Genomic DNA, 20,417 nt, shown 5'->3' with positions numbered 1-20,417 from the left:
AAAACAAAAACTAGTTCCCGGAATCTAAGATTAAAATTATTAGACTAACTAATACATTTTTGAGAGAAATAAGAGATCAAAAACAGTATTATTTAAGAATACCTATGTCAGTGGCATCTGGGATATTTCCAAAGTGTACAAACATTAAAAGATATAGCACGTATAGTGTGGTAATCATTGGTATGTTTCTTTAAAAAATATGAAATTTTTTTTTTTACATGAAATCGTTGTCCATGACTATAGCTTGTGTCCCTCTTAAAAAAAGAATCAAATAATAACAGTTTTGCATATCTAGCGTTAGCATTTAAGGTAGTATGGCACACCCCTTTTAAAACATTCAAGGGTGGGGATCCAAATAATGCCTTGTGTACAATTCCATCTTACGGCAACGGCTTCTCTTTTGTTCATCCATGAGAGCTTTGGTTAGCTGAAACCATGTGAGAGTGGCAAAAACCAAACCAAAAAATAAAACATACAGGGAATAAATTACAATGAACCTCTATCAAAATAATTGTCTGCAAATATCAGAATGACATGAGATCATTGAGAGAAAGGTCTATCTTGACTGGTCCTAAATCCACTATTCACTACAAGTATTATATTAATGAGTGCTATATAACATCTACTTTGTAATTACAGGAGATAGAAAAAGAGTGCGAGAGGGAGAGGGGTAAATATGAGAGAAAGGAGAGGTAGAGCAAGGGAGAACAACAAAGACCACTACACTGGTATCAAAGACAGCACTCTGTTTACAAGTTAACTGTGATTTCTTTACACACTAATGAAATACATGAATGATCAACAAAAGAAGGAGGATCTCTGAGGATGGGGGATGGAAAGAGAGAAAGCAATGGATGCACAGTACATTTTAATAGTATATTACAATTATTAATATATAAACCACAAAGTATCAATAAAACTCTGATTAAACTTGAAATCAGCAAAGAAGCATCTTTCTTTTTTTTCTCTTTTTTTATAGTTTTGTATTTCTTATTTTCTTTTACATTTGAACATTACAAGGGTTTTTTTTTCTCTTTAAATTATTACTTGCTCACACCTCCATATCATTTACTTTAGAAGTATCCAGCATATTTCTTTACCTGGTTGTTTTGAAATAAAAGAAATGAGACAAAAAGTGGGTAAAATGAAAACAACAGATACACCTGCAGCAGGTAAAGTACTTCAGAAAACACACCATTCATTCCATTAATGACTTTAAAAACCCGACTGGAGCATATTATTATTAAATGTTTGTCATGAGTTAAATCATTACCACACACACGTGTAAAACCTGGTGCAGCGACAGAGAGTGAATATTTCAGTGTCATATTTTAACCCTGTATAAATATCTTTAGATGAGACATAGCTCTAATATATAAAGAGATCCAAGTGTACACATATCAGTTACTACTTCCCAAGCTGTTAACTCACCTCAAAACTCTGAAGCGTTTGTCTAGTTGAGAATACATTAACCCAAAAATCCTTCATACTATCCTAAAGCACAGGGCCGTTTTTTTTTTTTTTTTTTTAAAAGCCGACATATACATGTGCAAATAGGAAAATGGCCTGTACTTTACTACTCACAGTGCATTTATGATTCCTCGCTTTATTACCTTTCAGTGTTTTCATTTATTTTGCCACTAGAATAAATTAAACCTGCCAATAGAACTCACAAAGGCTGAGGTATGGTATCAAAATGTTTACTTTTCCTAATTCATTCATAAAAGAACGGATTCAGAGAACAAGCATTACATAAAGGCTCTAGCACAGAGCCCAGATAATTGTGTTCCAAAAAAATGAATCAGGAACAAGCAGGATGAAACAAACAATAACATACAACTAACAAGTTCCTCTCAGGAGTATAAAAGTGTCAGGATGCACAGAGCACTGTAAAATGCCTGGTTCAAGTTCTAATCTCCACATCTAAGTACAGTGTGCTTTGGATTACATCTTCTTTTTGTTTCTCTCTCTCTCTCTCTCTTTGAAATGATACTGATATCTTAACAGTTAGACAAAAGATACCAATCAGGCTCTTTTTTTTTATTTCTTAAAACTGTGTTGAACTAACTCACCGTTTGTAAATTTGCTGGTATGACACTTGTAAAATTATTCAGCTTCAGTATTTACAGAGCAAGTGTGTTCTGTTTGTCTCTGGGGTCATTTATACTGTCTTCCAGCAGAAAAAGTATAATAATAACTGTTTACAGCTTTTTCTTCTATTCACACGCTATAACATGTTCTTTTGACACACCATCACAAAAATATGCTATTCTCTCACTGAGTTGGTTATATGCAGTGACTGGAATAATATGTACAGCTACATTTCTTTTTCTCAAGTTTGAATTCACAATGTAGTTATATGAAATTTGTTATACCATATATATTTATTTCTAAACAACAAAAACAACACTTATAAAAAAGGACCATAAAAATATTGGAGTCCTCTTTGTATTGCCCAAAAATAGGTAATTATGGCTAACAATGAGACATCACAAGAAAGAAAACAGCTACTAAGATTTATTACTTAGATACCCTCTTTAAATTTTCCTTAAAATTTAATTTTTTTTTTTCCTCCGAGTCTCTCCACACTGAGCTTCTTTTATTTTTGTGGAAAGACTGATTGGAACATCCAATCATTTCTCCTTTACACCACAAAGATGAAGACATAACTTGCAGATATTCTTGGCTATGACCCCCGCACTTCAAACAAAATCCATTTACACAAATATATACTATAAGATCAAATCAAATGACACAAAATTAAGATTAAAACTAAAATGACTCTCTAAAAACGAATCAAAACAAAAGCTAACAGAGGAAGGAAATTGGTGAATGAAACATCATACCAAACCAGGTTGTAAAGTTATAGGAGGTTTGGATTATAGTACAGCAGTTGTTATTTTTCTGAGATGACTAACGTTTTTCTTTTCTTCTTCATATGGTTCCGACTTTCATTCTTTTTGCCTGGGTGACACTGTAGTGCTTGAAGTTGGATAGCATCACCTGCACACAAAGCCAATTAGAAACTTCGTCCTGTCTTTCCTGGGCCACCAGTTATACTCTGCTGGGTGATAAAGAAAAACAAAAAAGGATGGCAACAGCATTAGAAACATTCATTTCATTTGCATAAATCCTGACTGTAAATATTGTACTCACAGTGACATTTAATGACAGACATTTCTGGTTATTAATCATTAATAAGACTTCCAAATTATTATTTTGGATGCCTACTGAGGCACAATAGTGTTAACAAATGTGACAGCAATTATCATTAATAGCAGCAGGTCAAAACTTGCTGCAGGCGCAACATAAGTACAAATGATTACAGTAAAGAACACTCCGTTGGTGCATGCATGTCACATTTTAAAAAGTGAATACTTCTTTAGTTACACCACTTGTTAACTTAGCAATCATGTTCACACTACTGTCGAGTCTTGTAATAGTTGTAATGCTTAGCTGGGTTAATAGCTTAGCGGAAAAAAATGCCATTAAACTATCATTTAAACCCATGTGTGCACAAATGAGCTCAACACACGACCACACACCACATCTACAAAAACGAGCTGCAAGCAGACGAAAAGCTCGAGACATTTTGAATGTACTACTGCACATACAGTATGAGGAGCAATGTTATAGCAATAAAGATGAGTTACAGTGACAATATAAACATGATGAAACTGAAATATTTGGTTCCTAATAGACATTTACTGCTTGGTTAATATTTAATGATTCAAGGCCATTGACTTGTTAGTAAAAAGTTTTGGATTTTATTTAAGTCCTAGCGGTGGAGAAGTGTGAGTCTGTCCTCAGAAAATAAAATAAAAAATAAGACTTCTTTTTAGGATGGAAACATTTCAAAATGTTAAAAATTAAAAAACGACTGGTACTGGTAGTATGTGTGTGTGTGACTGAGGTATACACATTTCCCACAGTGAATTACACCAACAAGCTGATCATAATTCCATTGGTTTAAATCAATGATAATCTTTTCTCCCGTCATCATACAGACCACGTCGCCAACAGAGGCCTCCTGATTTATGAAGACGTAAACCTTCGTCACACTCACCCTTTACTACCAGCTCTGTCATCTTGAGGGAGGCGGATAAACAAAGAATGATGTTTAGATCAACATGTATTAGATGAACATGTATTAGAGAGAGACTGATAGAAATGCACAGTAAATAAAATGCAATACCTCTGATGAGATGGCAACCGGCCACCTGTTCAATGGTATCCATTTGTAAAAGCTGTCGCAATCAACGGGCCCTAAAAGTGTACAGTTAGTGCTGTTGTCAGTATGCATTTCATGGAAAGAAAAAGTGAGTATCATATCATGAATGTGAACGTTTTGATTCAGTTTGATCATGTTCAGTAGCAGAGCACAAGACTTTTGCCATATATATAATATATATATTATACAAGTGCATTGCATATTCTTGTAACAGAGAAACAGAGCACGCTGCAAAATGACTAAAAGAAGGACTCATTTTAAAAGATGTTAAAAAGAGTTAGAAATACTTTATGAAGTTGATAAATCATTCAAGATACAGTAACTTAATTTTATGTTCTATGCCAACGTAGTTCTCAGGTTATAATAAGCTCAGAGACAAATAGTGTAAACAAAAATATGTAGAGGAGACAATAAAACACACACAATCCCCATCCATGCTGACATAAACAGTTTATCTAATCTCAAAGCATGCAAAGAATAGGATCACAAAAGCCCCTCAGTGAGATCAGCGTGTTTTTGTGTATTGAATTATTATTATTATTATGTAGCTCATGTTGCTGCTGACAGGTCTGCAGAAATCCTCGGATTGAAAAGAGAAGCACTTTTAACAGCAATTATCTGTCTTTATCACCTCAATCACTTAATTGCACTCTAATTGTCTTGCATAAAAAACAGTTAAGTTCATTACTGCTTCTTTACAGTGGCTGTTTTGATATTGGCTAAAGGGATTAATAAAATCACTGCAGCGTAAGACTGAGCGACAAATCAGTGACTCTGAAGTCATCCATGAGGACCTGACTTATGATGATCTTACTTGTATTCAGTTCAATAGCATCCTCGGTAAAAATAATGAATTATAAAGCACATTTTAGTTCTGAATCATTTCCCATTTTAATGTTCTGAATAAAGAGATCATCTCGCCGAGAGCAGAGAGCCGCGGGGCTGCTGCATCACCTCTCTGCTTTATTGCACTGTTTGATTCACTGGGTAATTCTCAAGTGGTGATTTAGTACGTGGTATCACAGGCACAATTTGACATTCTGTAAGGAAATCACAAAACCTGGCCTGTATTATATGGGTAAAAGACAGTATATTATACACCGATCTGTTCTATAAATCTGCCTTTTTAGGTAAATATGATGAAAAGACAAACATTTCTGTTCAGATATGATGGTATTTGTTGCATTCAAAGACTTGTCTTTTACATTCTCTAACATTCTGGTTACAAACTGTTGCAATAATGGAAACAAATCACCTCATTTCCATCTGTAAACTATCTGCTGGTAAATCGGCTTTGAAAATGAGCTGGCCTGGTCTTTCATAACAAATATTTTGCTTCCTACACTGAGACCAACAGATTATCACAGATAGCCAGTGGACATAAAACAATTAATAAGAGAGGCTTTGCTTAGGAAGCAAAAGCCAATAAAATGCATTTTTCTGCTTAGCTCTGTCTTTGTTTGGATATCATAAATCAATTACACATATTTACTCATATTAGAATGAGCTATTTCATCTTCTCATGAGCTATTTTGCACATTTGCTCGCTGTGACACTATCCCACACTCGGCAACATTGCTGCTGTGTAAGTTTCACATTCATTTCATCCTTGCTAAGCCGTTAAACTTCTATAAGTCCTATTGATTCTATGTAACGCACAAACTGATAACTCTCCCGTATTATTTCTCAAAAAAGAGATGAAACCACAATGTGTGATTCCAAAACACAAAGTAAGTCAAAATTTACCATAAAATTCCATAACGAGACAAAATAATAAACATGTCTTTAACTCAACTTAAAAAAACTACAATAATAACTTAAAGAAATACCACAAACGACTCTTCGAAATTCAAAATAATGAGGTGAACTATATTTATAGTTTGGAAGGAGTGTCTTCACCCTGTAGTCTTGCAGTGCTTGCTTGCATTACTAATGGGCTTGTTGTTATTCCACCTCACTTAAGCCATGCATTAATTAGCTTCTTTAAGAAAAGCAGGTTTTATTTTCATAACCTATACTGTGTCACTCAGTTCAGTCATGTAAAACAGTACAAACATGCCCCAACAAGCCTGGCAGTGAGTCGAGGAACATAGCCCCGCTGCACCTTGCTAGAGGCCATACAATTCCAATGCTAACATTTTGGATTAATTATTCAGTGAGGTCCAGGAAAGACCAACACACAAGCACAATAAACAAATCACTGATTGAGTCTTTTTTTGGGGGAGTGTGAACCTTGTCCCTTTAGTTGACAACAAGGTCTGGACATAAGAACAAATCTCTGAGCTACTACCTAAATAACACTATTTTAATTTGACTGGATTTAGATGCTAATATTTGAGAATTCTGGGTTATCTGGCCTGTAGCTAAGTTAGCAATACTATAACATTCGTAACATAACTAGATCATGTTGCAATTATGAATCACTAATGAATTACATACTTGAACCATTTTAAGTGGCTGTGCACACAGTTATTAAAGTAAGTATACAAAATAAGATTGGAATTTGGTCTATGACTGTCATTGACCTCAAGACTGAGATGGATGAAATATATATAAAAACAAATGTCTTCATAGGAGAAGTTATTATTCTTAAAAACTGTACATTAATACTTAATAATATTATCATCACTGCATACATTATAATGTGTTATAAACCACTTATTAAATGTTTATATACTGCTTATACATGCTAAATAAGATAGCTTTATTATCTCAGCTTGGTTTAAGTTAAATTATTGGCTTTTAGATGATCTCTCCAATACTTTGGAGCAAATTATATTCCCAAATTTCTATTTAGCACCACTATCTTGCCAGGCTAGGTCTTCATTGTCACTGGGGCCTTCCAAGCATGTTTGTAGTGGCTTCTTTTTAAATACAGTGAAAGCAAAAGGCAGGATTTGCTGAACATAAACTAAACTGACCCACAGGACAAGACAGACATCTCAGTTTATTCACATAGTCAGGCTGAGAACACCTTTTTGTTACTGCCACCTCTACTAGCCCTGCTAGTCGTACACTTATGAGTTGACACGGCAATTGGCAGCTTACTGATTGGCAAGAGGAAAAGTGCAACAGCACCTGGCTGAGCTGCTACACCTGGACAAGGACACTGGGAGTAACAAAATCCAGCTTGGAAGCATTGTCCTAGTGACGGAGCAAACTCAAGCCCTGGGACAGATGGGTTTCTAAAAATAAAGGAAATTTGTTCTGGGAAGGTGACACAGAGGCTGGAGCGAGGTGATTTGTGCAACAGCTAAGGGGAATAAACATTTGCATTTGACACAGATAACTTTGAGAGCTAAGACGGGGTTTACCCTGATGTACAAATTGCTTATGGGACCTCTGAACTCAATGACAGTAGAAACCTCTGTGCAATGAAATAATCCAAACTCTTAGACTCTCCTGAATGGTTGCTTTGATTTAGGATATTTTGATCTAGTCAGTGCAGGAGTATAAAGTCCTATAATAAGTAAGCTCTACTCCTTACCATAAAAAGTCTAGTGTTACGGAGCATCACAATCATATGCAGCATGCATTGACTTAGTGTCTGATTTTAGTGGTGGTATTCTGACACAGAAGAGGCAAATGCAGTCAAGATACAGTCAGATATGACAGGCAGTCTACATCTGAGTACTCACTGTGATGCTGGGGCCAAACCCAGAGCCAGGCTGAGGGCTAGCAGCACTGATGTAGTTGCCCACAGCTGAATCCTGGCTGCTAGGTCCGTACAGGTCAGCAACAGGACCTGGACTGTTAGCACCAGGGAAACCTCCGGGCCTTGATGGGTTGGCGCCTGCATACAAACACAGCAGGGAGCAGAGCAGCTCAGAAACACCCAACGACCATCAGTACAATTCGTACTTGCTATGACTCAAAAGGAAACATTTAAATCAAAAGAACACATTACTGGATTCATGTTTGTCTCCAAGGACTTGCTTATAGTTCATATCACAGATATGTACTGCTTATAGAACTATTGGATTTCAACCGACAAAATGGTGCAGGATTCAGGTTTAACATGATTTCAAACCAGAGCCAAAATTTAAGGGTGAATCCAGTATTATATTCAGAATATATTCTACATGCTGTGTGTATTATGCATAGGAGTAACATTCACTTTGTCTAATCATGCACAACACAAAACAAGCACACTGCTAGTAATATTTCCACCATGCTAATAAACTAGTAAGGTTGCAGTGTCAATGTTGCCATGCATAATGTGAAGGAGTACTTGTAAAAAAAAACATCATTAGCTGTTGAGTAAGAAGAGTAACACAGGATTATTATATTACGGATTTTAGATTGCGCTTTTTGAACCCAGACATTTGATGCTACTTTATGCTTTCCTATATGACCTATGATTCATAGATACCGCCAAGCACCTATTAAAAATATTCTCCATAATTTCAGCTGTGTGCTTCAGCTTTTCAGTCTGCTGGTGTAACTTCAGGCATAAAGCAAAAGAGGTAGGCATAAGGGGGAAATATAAAAGCTTGACCCGACTTCATGTGCAGGACCAAACTCGGGGGGGATAAAAAATAAATACTGTACATGACTTACCACCTTTGCCCTGTGAGTAAGAGCAACTCAGACTAATAAATTGTCTCCAGATGCCTACTAAAGGCGCATAACACTGTCAATGCAGGAAAAAGAAACAGTCTGGGAGAAAAAAAATGCAGTGATCTCTTAACAGCAATCTCCAGTGCTGTCAGCTTCACATAACCCTCCGTCTCACCCTCATTCAAAGACAGACTGTTAAAAAAAAAAAAAAACTGTATTAAAAAGAAAAATCTTCCGACCATAGAAATATGCTCAATCTGGTGTATACATGAGCTCATGAGCCCTATGATGCCTGAGAGGAAGTCTTTGTAGAACAAGTGAAGAAGTATAAAGTGTAACTGCAGGATATTCAATGTGTTGACGCACACAGTATACAAACTGTAACATTGTCACCATGTTTAACATATCACTGCTCCATCTATCTAAGCTATATTACACGTTAGGTTCATTAGAAGCACCTGAAAACATAGTCTAGGTATCCGTGTAAAGCACTATAGAAATATGAAGCCATCTCACAAAACACACATCTAGTGGAGTTGACACTGCTGTTTAACTGAAAGGACTTTAAACAGCGAGCAGCTTGTGCTCTTATCTTGCCAGCAGTAAGCTAGCTTATTATATAATTAAGGGTTTTTTCAGTTGAAATGGCAATCCTCATTTCCTACGACTGGTGCTTTTTATTAGGAGTGTGGCTCCCCCTCGCCACTAAAAAGGTATGTATAAAGGCTTTAGGCTGCCCTACACGTTATTGTAGGCCAAGTTAATTGTATACAACATATGTAGTAGGAGGTCCCTGCTCCATCTCTCTTTCAGTTAAGGGGTCCTTGGCTTAAAAAACGTTGAAGACCCCTGGACTAGAGTGTTACTATTCATTTAGATATGTTTTATATAGAGAATGATAGTGCTAAGTCTTTCCTATGCTTCAATTTTATGGTACTTGTGGCTGAAAAGACTGGAGAAAAAAATCTTTTGATGCTAGGAGTGACTTCTGTGTGTGAAGTACTTAAAGAAAAATGGGGGGCCCTGAATGAATAAATGGCTAACTATACAGAACACTGTGTGCTGCGTTGCCTGTGTCTTCCAAGTTATTATTTGCTTCTTTCTAACTCACTTAAATGTAGTACTGAGGTACAGATGTAGGCCGTGTACAAGAAAAGCTTTTATCAATGAGATTTGCCTTCAAACAGCATATATCCTATTCTCCCTTTCAGGCTAGCAATCTGCGTGGCGCAATCTTCACCTGTGGACTGAGCACTTTCTAAGGAGCAAGGCTGCACAGTAATAACATGAATGATGATGAGTGAAATATGGGTAATCTATGACTTATGGCTGGTAATCATCATCATAAGGCACCTAATGTATACAAAACATTCTCCTTATCTACTTACAAACAAAATTCCAAATAAACAGTACCATTGTGTTTCCATTTACTATAATGTGCTCTCTGATTTTCATATCATTAGGGTCAAGGTTGGCTACAAATATAAAGTCTATTTCACAGACAACAAGCACATAAATTAGGTTGCCTCACTCAGGATTTGAACGTGTCCTCTCAGGTGAAAAAAAGTTGTGCTTTACCAACCAAAAAAACTCAAACAAAAAAACAACCACACACCAACAGAGTGACTTACAGCAGCTGCGGCTAAAAAAACTGAGGTAATTTCTATCCTTTCTACTCTTATTTCAACTATAATGTACAATAAATTAGCATGCTACAACCAGACCTCAACATCAACAGAGATACTGGCATTGGTGTGTGTATCTTAGTGATGTAAAGTAGTAGTAATCCTCCCCCTGCCATGCAGCTGTGTATGCATTAAATCACTTCACACTGCTTAACAGATTTATACGTATGAAAGCGTATGGTGGACTGTGTCTGTAGTGCTATCACACTTGCACAAGTGTTGTGACAATGATACTAAAACAGCAGGCCTACAAGAAACCCTTCAGAAAATCACATCTGCTGAGTTGCTTCTATATAACCCGTCTGTGTTTTTTGCCATTTGCTGTGCTAAAGTTCATACTTCCGACATTCTGTAGGAAATGACAACATCGGCCTGGGGCAGCTGGCCAACCCTTTAATCATTAAAGGGAAAGTTGGCCCCTCACTTACACACTCACTTTGTTGGTCCAAAAAGGATGAGAGGACAGTCCCTTTTGTTTTCAATATGTTTTGCTATTGTAGTGAAGTTGAGGTAGAGACACAATAGTGAAGGCACAAGACTGAAGGCTATGGCAGGATTCATGTCCAACAGGGGCATGTGAGTCTCCAGAGACCGCTGTGTGTAGGTCAACACTGTCACCTACACCGGGGCACATCTCCCACATCATATAAAAGGCACTCCACTAAACTACACCTCATTTACTTACAACTACTTAGGATGAAATAAACATTGGTGGTACGTCATGTCAGTGCAAACATGATCATTAGCATACAATTATCAGAATAAAAACAATAGATACAAATATTGTATTATTCAAAACGTTAATTCTAAAGACTTCTGTCTGCTCTCAAAGAAACAGTATGGATTTTAGGGCTGTCCTCGACTAAAGAAATTCTTAGTCGACTAACACTTATATGATTTTGTCGACTAATCGATTAGTTGATTTAATTGACAGAGCTGTGCGCTTTGAGAGGTGGTTAAGACTAGAAAAGCACAATATAAATGTAGTTAATTAACCATCTGTAAAACTGAGTTTCTCCACAATTAATCCTGCAAAAGCACCACTCTAAATCTTGTGTTTACCATAAATGTGCTCAGAAGTTTATTGGAAATAAGTAATTAAGCATGAATAAGCATAAAAAATGACTAATTGACTAAAGAAATCTTAGTCGACTAATCGACTAAGAGGTGGCAGCCCTAATGGATTTATAATCATTTTTATGCATTGCATGCAGGTATTGAAATGTCAATATGTAGTATATTTTACTTTTAAAAGATACAATTACATAAGGTTGATGAGAGAAGAACAGGAAAAAAACACACAATGAAAATGTGCTTGTGTTGTAATGGCTGTATTATTCAAAAATGTTGTCTTTTAAGTGTCTTACATCGCACCACATTTCTACTGATTTCCTAGTCAGACTTTCACACACTAATAACATGAGCAATCATTCTTACACTTAAAATACTTAAAGGGAACACTTAACTCGTTCCTTTGCCGTTCAAAATTCACAGAAACTTGAGCTCTGTTAGAGAGGCCAGTGTACTCTCTGACATCATCAGTAGTTATTTTGTTCACATGCAAATGAAGGATTACATTCTGTATGTGTCTGCCCCTTATGTGCAAGCAGGGGCTGGAACATAACTTCACAAAGAAACAATAAATCTACATTAAAAATTAAAAAAGGGAGGAAGAACATGCAATGCTATTTTGTCAGCAAGACGTGTTTTTATAGTTTTTTTTTAAGGGAGGGATTTTTTTGGTTTCTTTAACAAAAGTAAGAGAAAATGTATATATAAAAAAAAGATTAGATCATTTGCATGGAATAATGTCATGAATCAAACTGAAAAGTCCAAAAAGTGGATGAGATAGATGCGCATATACAAACCTGGGTTCTTAAATTGATCCGGGCTGTGTAGGTGCTGGAGGGGGGAGTTGCAGGCGGAGGTGGCATGCTCACTGTGCAGCATCTGAGCCGCTTGGGGCCCCAGGGAGCCATAGTCAGCAAAGGAGCAGGGCCCCCCCCTCTGGTCACTGGGCGTAGAGTAAAACCCATAATCGGGGAGGCCTGGGAGATACAGTATAGGGTGGGGAGGGGGAGGGGAGGGGACTCCATCATTGTGGAAAACAACTTTTTTCAATGTCAAAGTCAATGTCCAGATTGTCAAGCATAGCTTGGTGTTGTGTTACACCATTTTTTAGAATACATCCTTGAGTTTTGTCTGCTTTAATTGCCCCGCCTGCCCTCCCTCCCCAACAGCTCCTACAATGTGGCCAGGCCCCCTTGGCATATGGTCCGTGTTTGATACGCTCAGCTGTATCATATACATTAGCTGTACAATTATGGATACATACTGTCTCTCCCTAAGGATGCAAATAAAACCTTACTCTAAAACCTTGACTTGATTCAAATGGACCAATAACAATAAATACAAAATAAACATTAAGGCCACAACTTTGATATTTTGGCTTTTGCATAATTGACCTGTGTCCTCCATGTTTTTTTGCAATCATTAAAGAGTGAGATCAAACTAAAGAATCATAAAAACACAGGTCAATACATTTCTCATTTCAAACCGACAATTCTTTGGACACACCTGAAGGAAGCTTTTGTCATTTAAATGAAAAGAAACATTGTGTACACCAATCAATAATAATTTGAAGCTTTTTTGTTACCAATAGCAACAGATAAGATTTTTGTGACTGAGATACAGACATACATATTTATTGATGACAGGCATTCTGAAGTGTACTAAGCACCCTAAACACGTCTCATATTGGCCTCTTCGAATGATTCTCTCTTTGACACAGATGGGTGGATTATCAACAGTTTAGAAAATGTCTTTCAGCAATAAGTCGTGCTGGCATTTATTGCTTGTCCTCTTAATCTGAGACAAGCTGCTCATAGAAAGATTGCAATTAAAAGAAACTGCTCCTTCTCACACCTCTTTGATAACAGAGTTAATCTACTCAGGAGGGACTGAGATTGGTGACACCGGCTTTTCCATGCTGGGTTTCCCCTGTTGCATGTTTGGTTTTTTATTTGGTCCTGGAGCGAATAGCCATTCAAAGCCACTTCACCTCTACCCATTCAGAGTGAGACAGTCCACTTCTGCCAAATGGAATGTAAGCACCAGCCATGTTTCTCTCCGCCAATGCTTTTTAGCACTCTGATCTCACCACTTGTGGGCTGTCAGCCCACTCATCAAATTATAGGCTCCAAATACAGCAGGCTTCCCACGTACTTCACATAATGCCTGACACATTGAACAAAGCTCAAGATCCAATCATTCCATTTACTTCACTTAGACAAATGTCACAGAACATTGATTGGCCTTGCTAATGAGGAAAACTGGATCAATGGAATAATTATAACGGGGGAAAAAACATTTGACAATAGCACAGACTGTGTTATTGGGAATTCATAAAGAAGCCATTCCAAATGTGTCACCAGTTCAGAACAATGTAGAGACTGGAACCAAACAGACATTACTTTGCATTTTATAATACTTTCACTATCCTTCACTAATGAACATATTTGCAAAAGTTGCTTTCATATACAATAGCATACAATTGACCATGAACCATGTTGTGACAAACGATCAAGAGTCATCTTGGTATAAGTGAAGTTACAGGTGGATATAAAGTAATTGTTGACTCATGAAAGAGAAGATGTGACGACAGATAATGACAATAGTTATCATACTGTATTTATTATTTATATTTAGACCAATCCCACATAAAATATATGGGTATTAAATTAAAATATTGTCAGCAGCAAATAACTGAAGTGGGTGTCTTTAAAATTGGACTGAGAAGTTATTTCCATTTGAGATAAGGTTCTAATTGTAAGTAACTAAATCACATTAAGCTGGGCAGACGTTTTCCAACAAATATGGGGTGAACAGTGTCTGCCAGCTTTATGAAAATTTCAAATCTCAGAGTGTGAAATGAAATTTGAGACATTTTCAGACACTGCATGCCTTTGCATCGTCTGCAGGTGTGGCAGGCTCAGGTAAGAAACTGGCCTTCTCTGCCGGAAAGAGGCAGCTGGATAAGATTAAGACTCATGCACAAACATGCGGGCACACATTCTCAAAGCCATATATTTTCATCAGTAGCTATCTGATCTGTTATGCAGGATGAGACTAGGCAGAGTGTGCCCACAGCTGCATTAGCATCACCGATCATATCACTGCGCCTCAGACCTCCCCACTATTAATATTCACACAATCTATCCAGAACAATGGGCCTTTCTTGGACTCCTTTTTTCCAATGGCCACTAATTGGATGTAATTACTCATCTACAAAACAAATGAGCGTGCTGAGGTTGCCTTGGAGACTAGATCAGGGGACCCAGCAGTGCGAATCGTTCGCAGGGCTTCATTTATACTGGTAATTATCTCCCCTACCCCCACCCTCTTTCCCTTCTGCCCTCAGTGACCAAAGCTGGCTGCGAGGCAATGGAGAGGGGAGTGTCTTGCAGTCATCTGTTACTGACATCATCGGGGTGGCTCTCTTTAAGTGGATAAATGCCCTGTTCTCGTTCCCACTTTGCCAGGTGACTGCCTTTAAGGAGGAATCACAAACCTTGAAAGTACTGCTGCTCTTTTTCTCACTAGTTGGAAAATAAAACTAATCACGCTGATGATAAAATATAGCGTCATGCTCTCGGGTCTGTTGGGACTTCAGAATGTGAAAAATATTTTCATAAGTAAGCAAGTGTTCTGCACCAAGTTTGTGATTATCCTCATTTTAAATCCCACAGAAACTCTAAATATTAACACACGCACAATCCGTGATCCAAATATTAACAAAACAGCAGCCTCACCGCCAGCATCATTAAAAACTTTGCTCGAACCTGCTAATGTCCGGAAATTGTTAAAGGTTTGCTAAAATCAGTACGTTTGCAAATCAGTTAAAAAGGCCTTTACTTTTCATTTATATGTCAACTCTTTGAGTATACATAAATCTACCTGTTATTTCTACAGACAAAAAGCAGTAATACTGGGAATTGGGAAGTCTAAAAATCTATTAACAGAAGTTATTTTAATTTCGGTAAGGAATCCTTTTTCATGCCGTCACTCCTCCATTTCCCTCGCAGCGCAAGTGGGATTCCTTGGTGGCCATCAAACCACATCACTCTACAGAATATGTCAATAAACTTGACATGCTGCTTCTCAAATTAGCTTTGAATTTCAGAGCTACCATAATTAGCTTTTCCATTTTCACCAATGTCATTTAAAAATAGCGTGAAAGAAACTAACAGCTCTTTTGCTGTCTAGCCTTGCTTTCACTTTCCATTTGAAATAATCTTTTCTGAATGAATGGCTGAGTAATTAACAGCACTAGACACCCTTTTTCAGAGAGCACAGACATTTCATAAATAATACATATTTAATGTCTTGTCATTTTGTGTTCAGAGAAGCTTGGCTAATTAATTTTAACAGATGATTTCTTTTTGCATTTACTCACCCATACTCAGGCCTCTGTTTTTTTTTTTCTTTTACTTTTTATTTTATGCCTGCTTTTCCCTTTTCTTGCTGCTCTTCCAGTAATGGACAAACTCAACAGAGCTACTGATATATATTTACCTACAACCTTGGTTGGGGGATGATTGTGAAAAGCGAGGAAATGTGAACACTGAATCATGGGTAAAACAATGTGCAACAGTGTAGTAAATCAGTGCACACTAATTTGGACACTAAATGATTTCCATGCAGATTTTAACCTGTGGGATCTGGTAGAGATGGGACTGAGAAAGGGCACTCAGTTATCGACAGTCGGCACAGATTATCCTATCGTGAGGAGGCTCAGAGCTGACAGCCCTGGCCTTTTGGCTGAACACATTTTTTCAAACATGTCTAGTCAGGCTTATGTGGTCTGAGGAAATCTAGGACTCACTATGACTGAAATCTGAGAGTGATACTAGCTACATCTTATGGTCATTCAGATACAAAGGGAAGGACAATATGAAATATGATTTTCAGCAACGCTCACTCAGATATTGTATGTCTAAAGATTTCCAAATCTTTTTACATCTTACAAATTTATCTCATAAAACTGTTCAAAATGCTATCATGTATTGAAGTAGGTATGCAAGAAACTATTCTATTTACTTTGCAATCTACATGTAATTACAAATAAGTAAAATAAATGTATAATGCAAATGAAACAGAACATGCTGTACTGATTGGGAAGCAAACAACACATACTGTATTTCATAACTGCATTTACACGACTGACTACATAAATACGTTACTCCCATTAAGCCTTCAGTAAGTTTTTTTTGGAGAGTGTGTTATGTATGTAGCCCCTGGAGGGCAGAGTGGTGATGTCCCTAAAGGCTTGTGCCTGTAACCTCGGAGCATCTGCTACCCACAGCTGTGAGAGCCAGCGCTTTGTGGTGGAGGTGCAAAGGGATACTTTGCCCTCCCCGATGTGTCACATCTTTCCCTGGGCCTCAGACAAAAACCCAAGCAGGATGGGCTTGGCGTGCCTGCTCGTGTTATTTTGCACCAAATACATGTAAAGCGCCTCTGGCCTCAGTGCTGAGCTCTGCAGATTAGCATCTGGGACAAATGGACCTGAGCTCACCGAGAGCCAGATTGATTAAGACCAGTGCACACAGCCAATCCTGGTCTCCTCTCAGGCACTGCTGAAGATCACAGAGCTTGTTGGGAGGAAATTGATAATGATCTTAATTTGGAAATGTCTGTCATACGAGTTTCCTTCTTTTAATTGGTGAAGAAAAAAGAGGTGAGATGAGTAAAAGAGAGAAAAGAACAAAGAGCAACAACTAGATATAGACATAGAGGAATGGGCTTTTGAAAAGCATGAAGACCCTGAGTTCCAATAAAACAGAGACACCTCTGCAATTGATACTGCAGTCCAATTTCTGACCACAGCCAACTCTATTTCAGTTTTGAACACCTAAATAAAGTCAAACATACTGTACATAACAAGTACCCTGACCTCTAAACGCAGCTGAATGGAGCTTTGTGTACACTGCAGGTAGAGCCAAGATCTGACATTTGAGCTTCACAGAAAGCTCAGAGGGACTCAGGAAAACACTCAACCAGAGTAGACTGGGACCTGTGAAGTTCCCTGGACTGTCAGAACCATCTGCATCACTTGCATTCTTCTCTGTTTTTATCTGACAATGCTATAGCACAGGAGATTTCAGATAAGTCTACTTTAAAATGAAGAAAACTGACAACTTGCCTTCTTTTAAGAATGACTGAAATCGTGACTTTTCCCACACTGTTTCATGTATTTAAAGTCTACATAAAGATTTTCAGTAGGCACATTTATAAGCAAGTTGCTGTTGACATAAATGTCCGAAATTATGTTCATGTATCAACTACCTCTCAGTCTCAGTTAAAGTGGAAAGTTGTGGCTCATTTATGCAGGTTCATCCTTCATATCAACAGCAGAGGTGGATTATACTTGTCCAAAATGCAGCCCAGGTGCTGGTGCATGCATTAGTCATCTCCAAATTTGCAATTTCCTCCTTGCTGCTTTACTATGCAGATGTTCAGCCCCTCCAACTGATATTAAGTGGCTGTCCTTTGCATCCTCCATTCGGCACGCTGTAGTAGTTCATACGGGATTCAAATCTGCGATACCACTGTGATAAAGCCATGTATGGGCCAACTCCTCTTTACCTGCAGGCGATGGTAAACTCTGTGCAGTAGCCAGATGTTTCTGATCTACTTTTTGCCTGGAGCCACAAACTCTCAAACGTCCTCAAAAACAGGCGTCAAGCCTAGTTGTCTTGTTCTTGCTCTTTAGTGGTAGAGATCAGGGCAGCAAAATACTACACCATCTTCAAATACAGACTGAAAACCCACCTCTTCAAAAACGATCTGGACTGACACCTCCTCAGATTCAACTTTCACTAAATTAAACATTACCTGTCCTGTCCTAGAAGTAACCACAACTTATTGTTCCAACTGTGATAACTGGTACTTTTTCCTGCCTTAAAATGGGAAACTCTAAACTTTAACCTGCATTGTTTTTACAGTAAGGAAACTATGGCATTTGTTAGTAAGAAAAGTTATTTTGCAGAATTTAAACACAATCTACTAGATTACTAATGTACTTATTGCAAGTATAATTTAGCAAAGTTTGAAAGATGGTGCAGAATCTGCGCCTTTAGTAACTTTTCTTGTAGTTCGCTGCAAATGGCAGGCCACAGTGAGAAGTCCAAAATACACCTTGTCATCAGCAGTGGTCTGTCATAGAGAGGGACGTCAGCATGCTGTCATTTTGTCTGTTGAGCTTTGAGAGTAAGGTGAAAGTGCCCTCTGTCAGGGATGGAAAATGTCTTCCACATTCACAACACTGTCTGCTGACAAACAAGCCTCACAGCCCACACAAAGGCAATATCTGCACAACTTATTTTAAAGAAACATATACAGTATCTAAATAATACCTGTGGTCCAAGTATAATTTACATATATATTTAGGGATGTTTAAGATGGTGATCTTGTTTTTGTTTTTTCACATTTAACTTATGTGGTTTTGAATGCCACTTTAAAGTGACACACCACCACCCCTGCATCCCACCTACTTGGCCACAATAGACACAGTATATAATATGTGGTGCTCTATGGGAACTGTAGGTGGAGTCAAAAGACAAAGAATCCACTTACATCATAGATATGGCTTTTTTTCTTTCTTTTTTTTTTAAAACAAAAACCCTCGTCTGAACTAAAATTAGAGAATTTCGCAAAACAAAAGAGAAAATAAACCACTACAATTGCTATTCCTGAGTTGATTTTGTGTGCTGCAAATGAAGTTGTAAGATAGGACGGAGATGCAGCAACATCCCCAGACAATACACAGAGAGTAAGGTCAAGCCTAAACAATCTGTGTCCTCTGTTCTGTCTGTGTCTGCATAGCAATACAACTGAATGCATTACTCCATGTAACAGTATGGTATTAGCATAATCTCAAACACTTGATAAATTATCAATAAATCATTTGTCATTCTGTCAAAAAGCCACAAACCACAGAACGAAAGACTGCACTTGTTATATCATCAAGATGCATTTGGTTAAGCATTTCTCTACAGAACATAACACTTATATAATGGTAACGATATAACATGATACAGCTGATTTAGGCAACACCCTACATATATGTTATAACATTCTGTTATTGTGATAATATTCTTGATTTGCAGACAGATTCTACCATATACAGAGGGAGCATTGAGATTTCACTGAGTGATGTTTTGCTGCCCCGTGGCCATTTAAGTACTCTAAAACAAACCCATTATGTCACTGTTTACCACTCTAACCCTCCCCTACCCCCCTCACCCCCTGTTCATAGTCATTTACTTGTCTCCTTTCCATTTGCAACTGTCAGAATTAAGCTGTGCATAATGGTTGCCATCATGTCTCTTGCTTCCTGGCTGCTGCTAACCCCAACCCTCAACATTCCTGCTTCTTAGTGATGTTCATTGCAATTGTTGGGCAAATTGTTTGTTTTTGAAAATGCAAAATCAAATAGCCCCGTGTGAAAGAAAGAGCATCTGATTGGCTTCCAGGGTTGCCTCTGTTGATTTGAATTTAGTGCAAATGAGGACAGGTCGTTTAATTTGTTTGTCTGTATTTGTGTGCACGTGTAGGTAGAATGCATACACTACAGCCGCTCGTACTGTAGCTGCCTGTGTGTTCATCTTCAGTTATCACAGCACATGACTTTATATCTGTGAGAAACTACCCAAACCAGACAACATGTAAGTTACGATTAAAACAGATTTTCACAGCTTCAACAAGCTTCAAATAGTATGTCTGATTAGGAAAGATGCTCTTCCCTAAAGCCTAGAGGATGTGTGTTCACTCAGGGGGAGCTATTATTGACAGCTATTGAATGATCTTAAGTTGTAAGGGTAGAAAAAGAAGGATGTCTAAATTAAGCCAACAAGTCAATCAATGATGTATGTAAGACA

General features: G+C 37.7%; 1 protein-coding gene across 9 annotated transcripts in view; it reads right to left on the bottom strand.

Moving 5' to 3' along the window:
* Positions 1-1,968: 1,968 nt before the first annotated feature.
* Positions 1,969-20,417, bottom strand: part of LOC114566221 (RNA-binding protein Musashi homolog 2) — a 251,123-nt gene continuing 232,674 nt past the window's right edge. For 3 of the 9 annotated variants that reach the window (XM_028594533.1, XM_028594537.1, XM_028594538.1), the window contains 4 exons: positions 12,345-12,524; positions 7,870-8,024; positions 4,196-4,266; positions 1,969-3,061 (listed from right to left, as the gene is read on the bottom strand). In XM_028594533.1, coding sequence (XP_028450334.1) covers positions 4,225-4,266; positions 7,870-8,024; positions 12,345-12,524 — 377 coding nt within the window. In that variant the 3' untranslated portion in view covers positions 1,969-3,061; positions 4,196-4,224. Of the gene's footprint in view, positions 3,065-4,066; positions 4,089-4,195; positions 4,267-7,869; positions 8,025-12,344; positions 12,525-20,417 lie in introns of all 9 variants that reach the window. The other 6 variants (XM_028594539.1, XM_028594540.1, XM_028594541.1 and 3 more) reach the window with 4 other exon arrangements.

Source organism: Perca flavescens, chromosome 13 (assembly GCF_004354835.1).
Source record: "Perca flavescens isolate YP-PL-M2 chromosome 13, PFLA_1.0, whole genome shotgun sequence".
NCBI classification, from domain to species: domain Eukaryota; kingdom Metazoa; phylum Chordata; class Actinopteri; order Perciformes; family Percidae; genus Perca; species Perca flavescens.
This window is presented reverse-complemented; position numbering and strand designations above follow the sequence as displayed.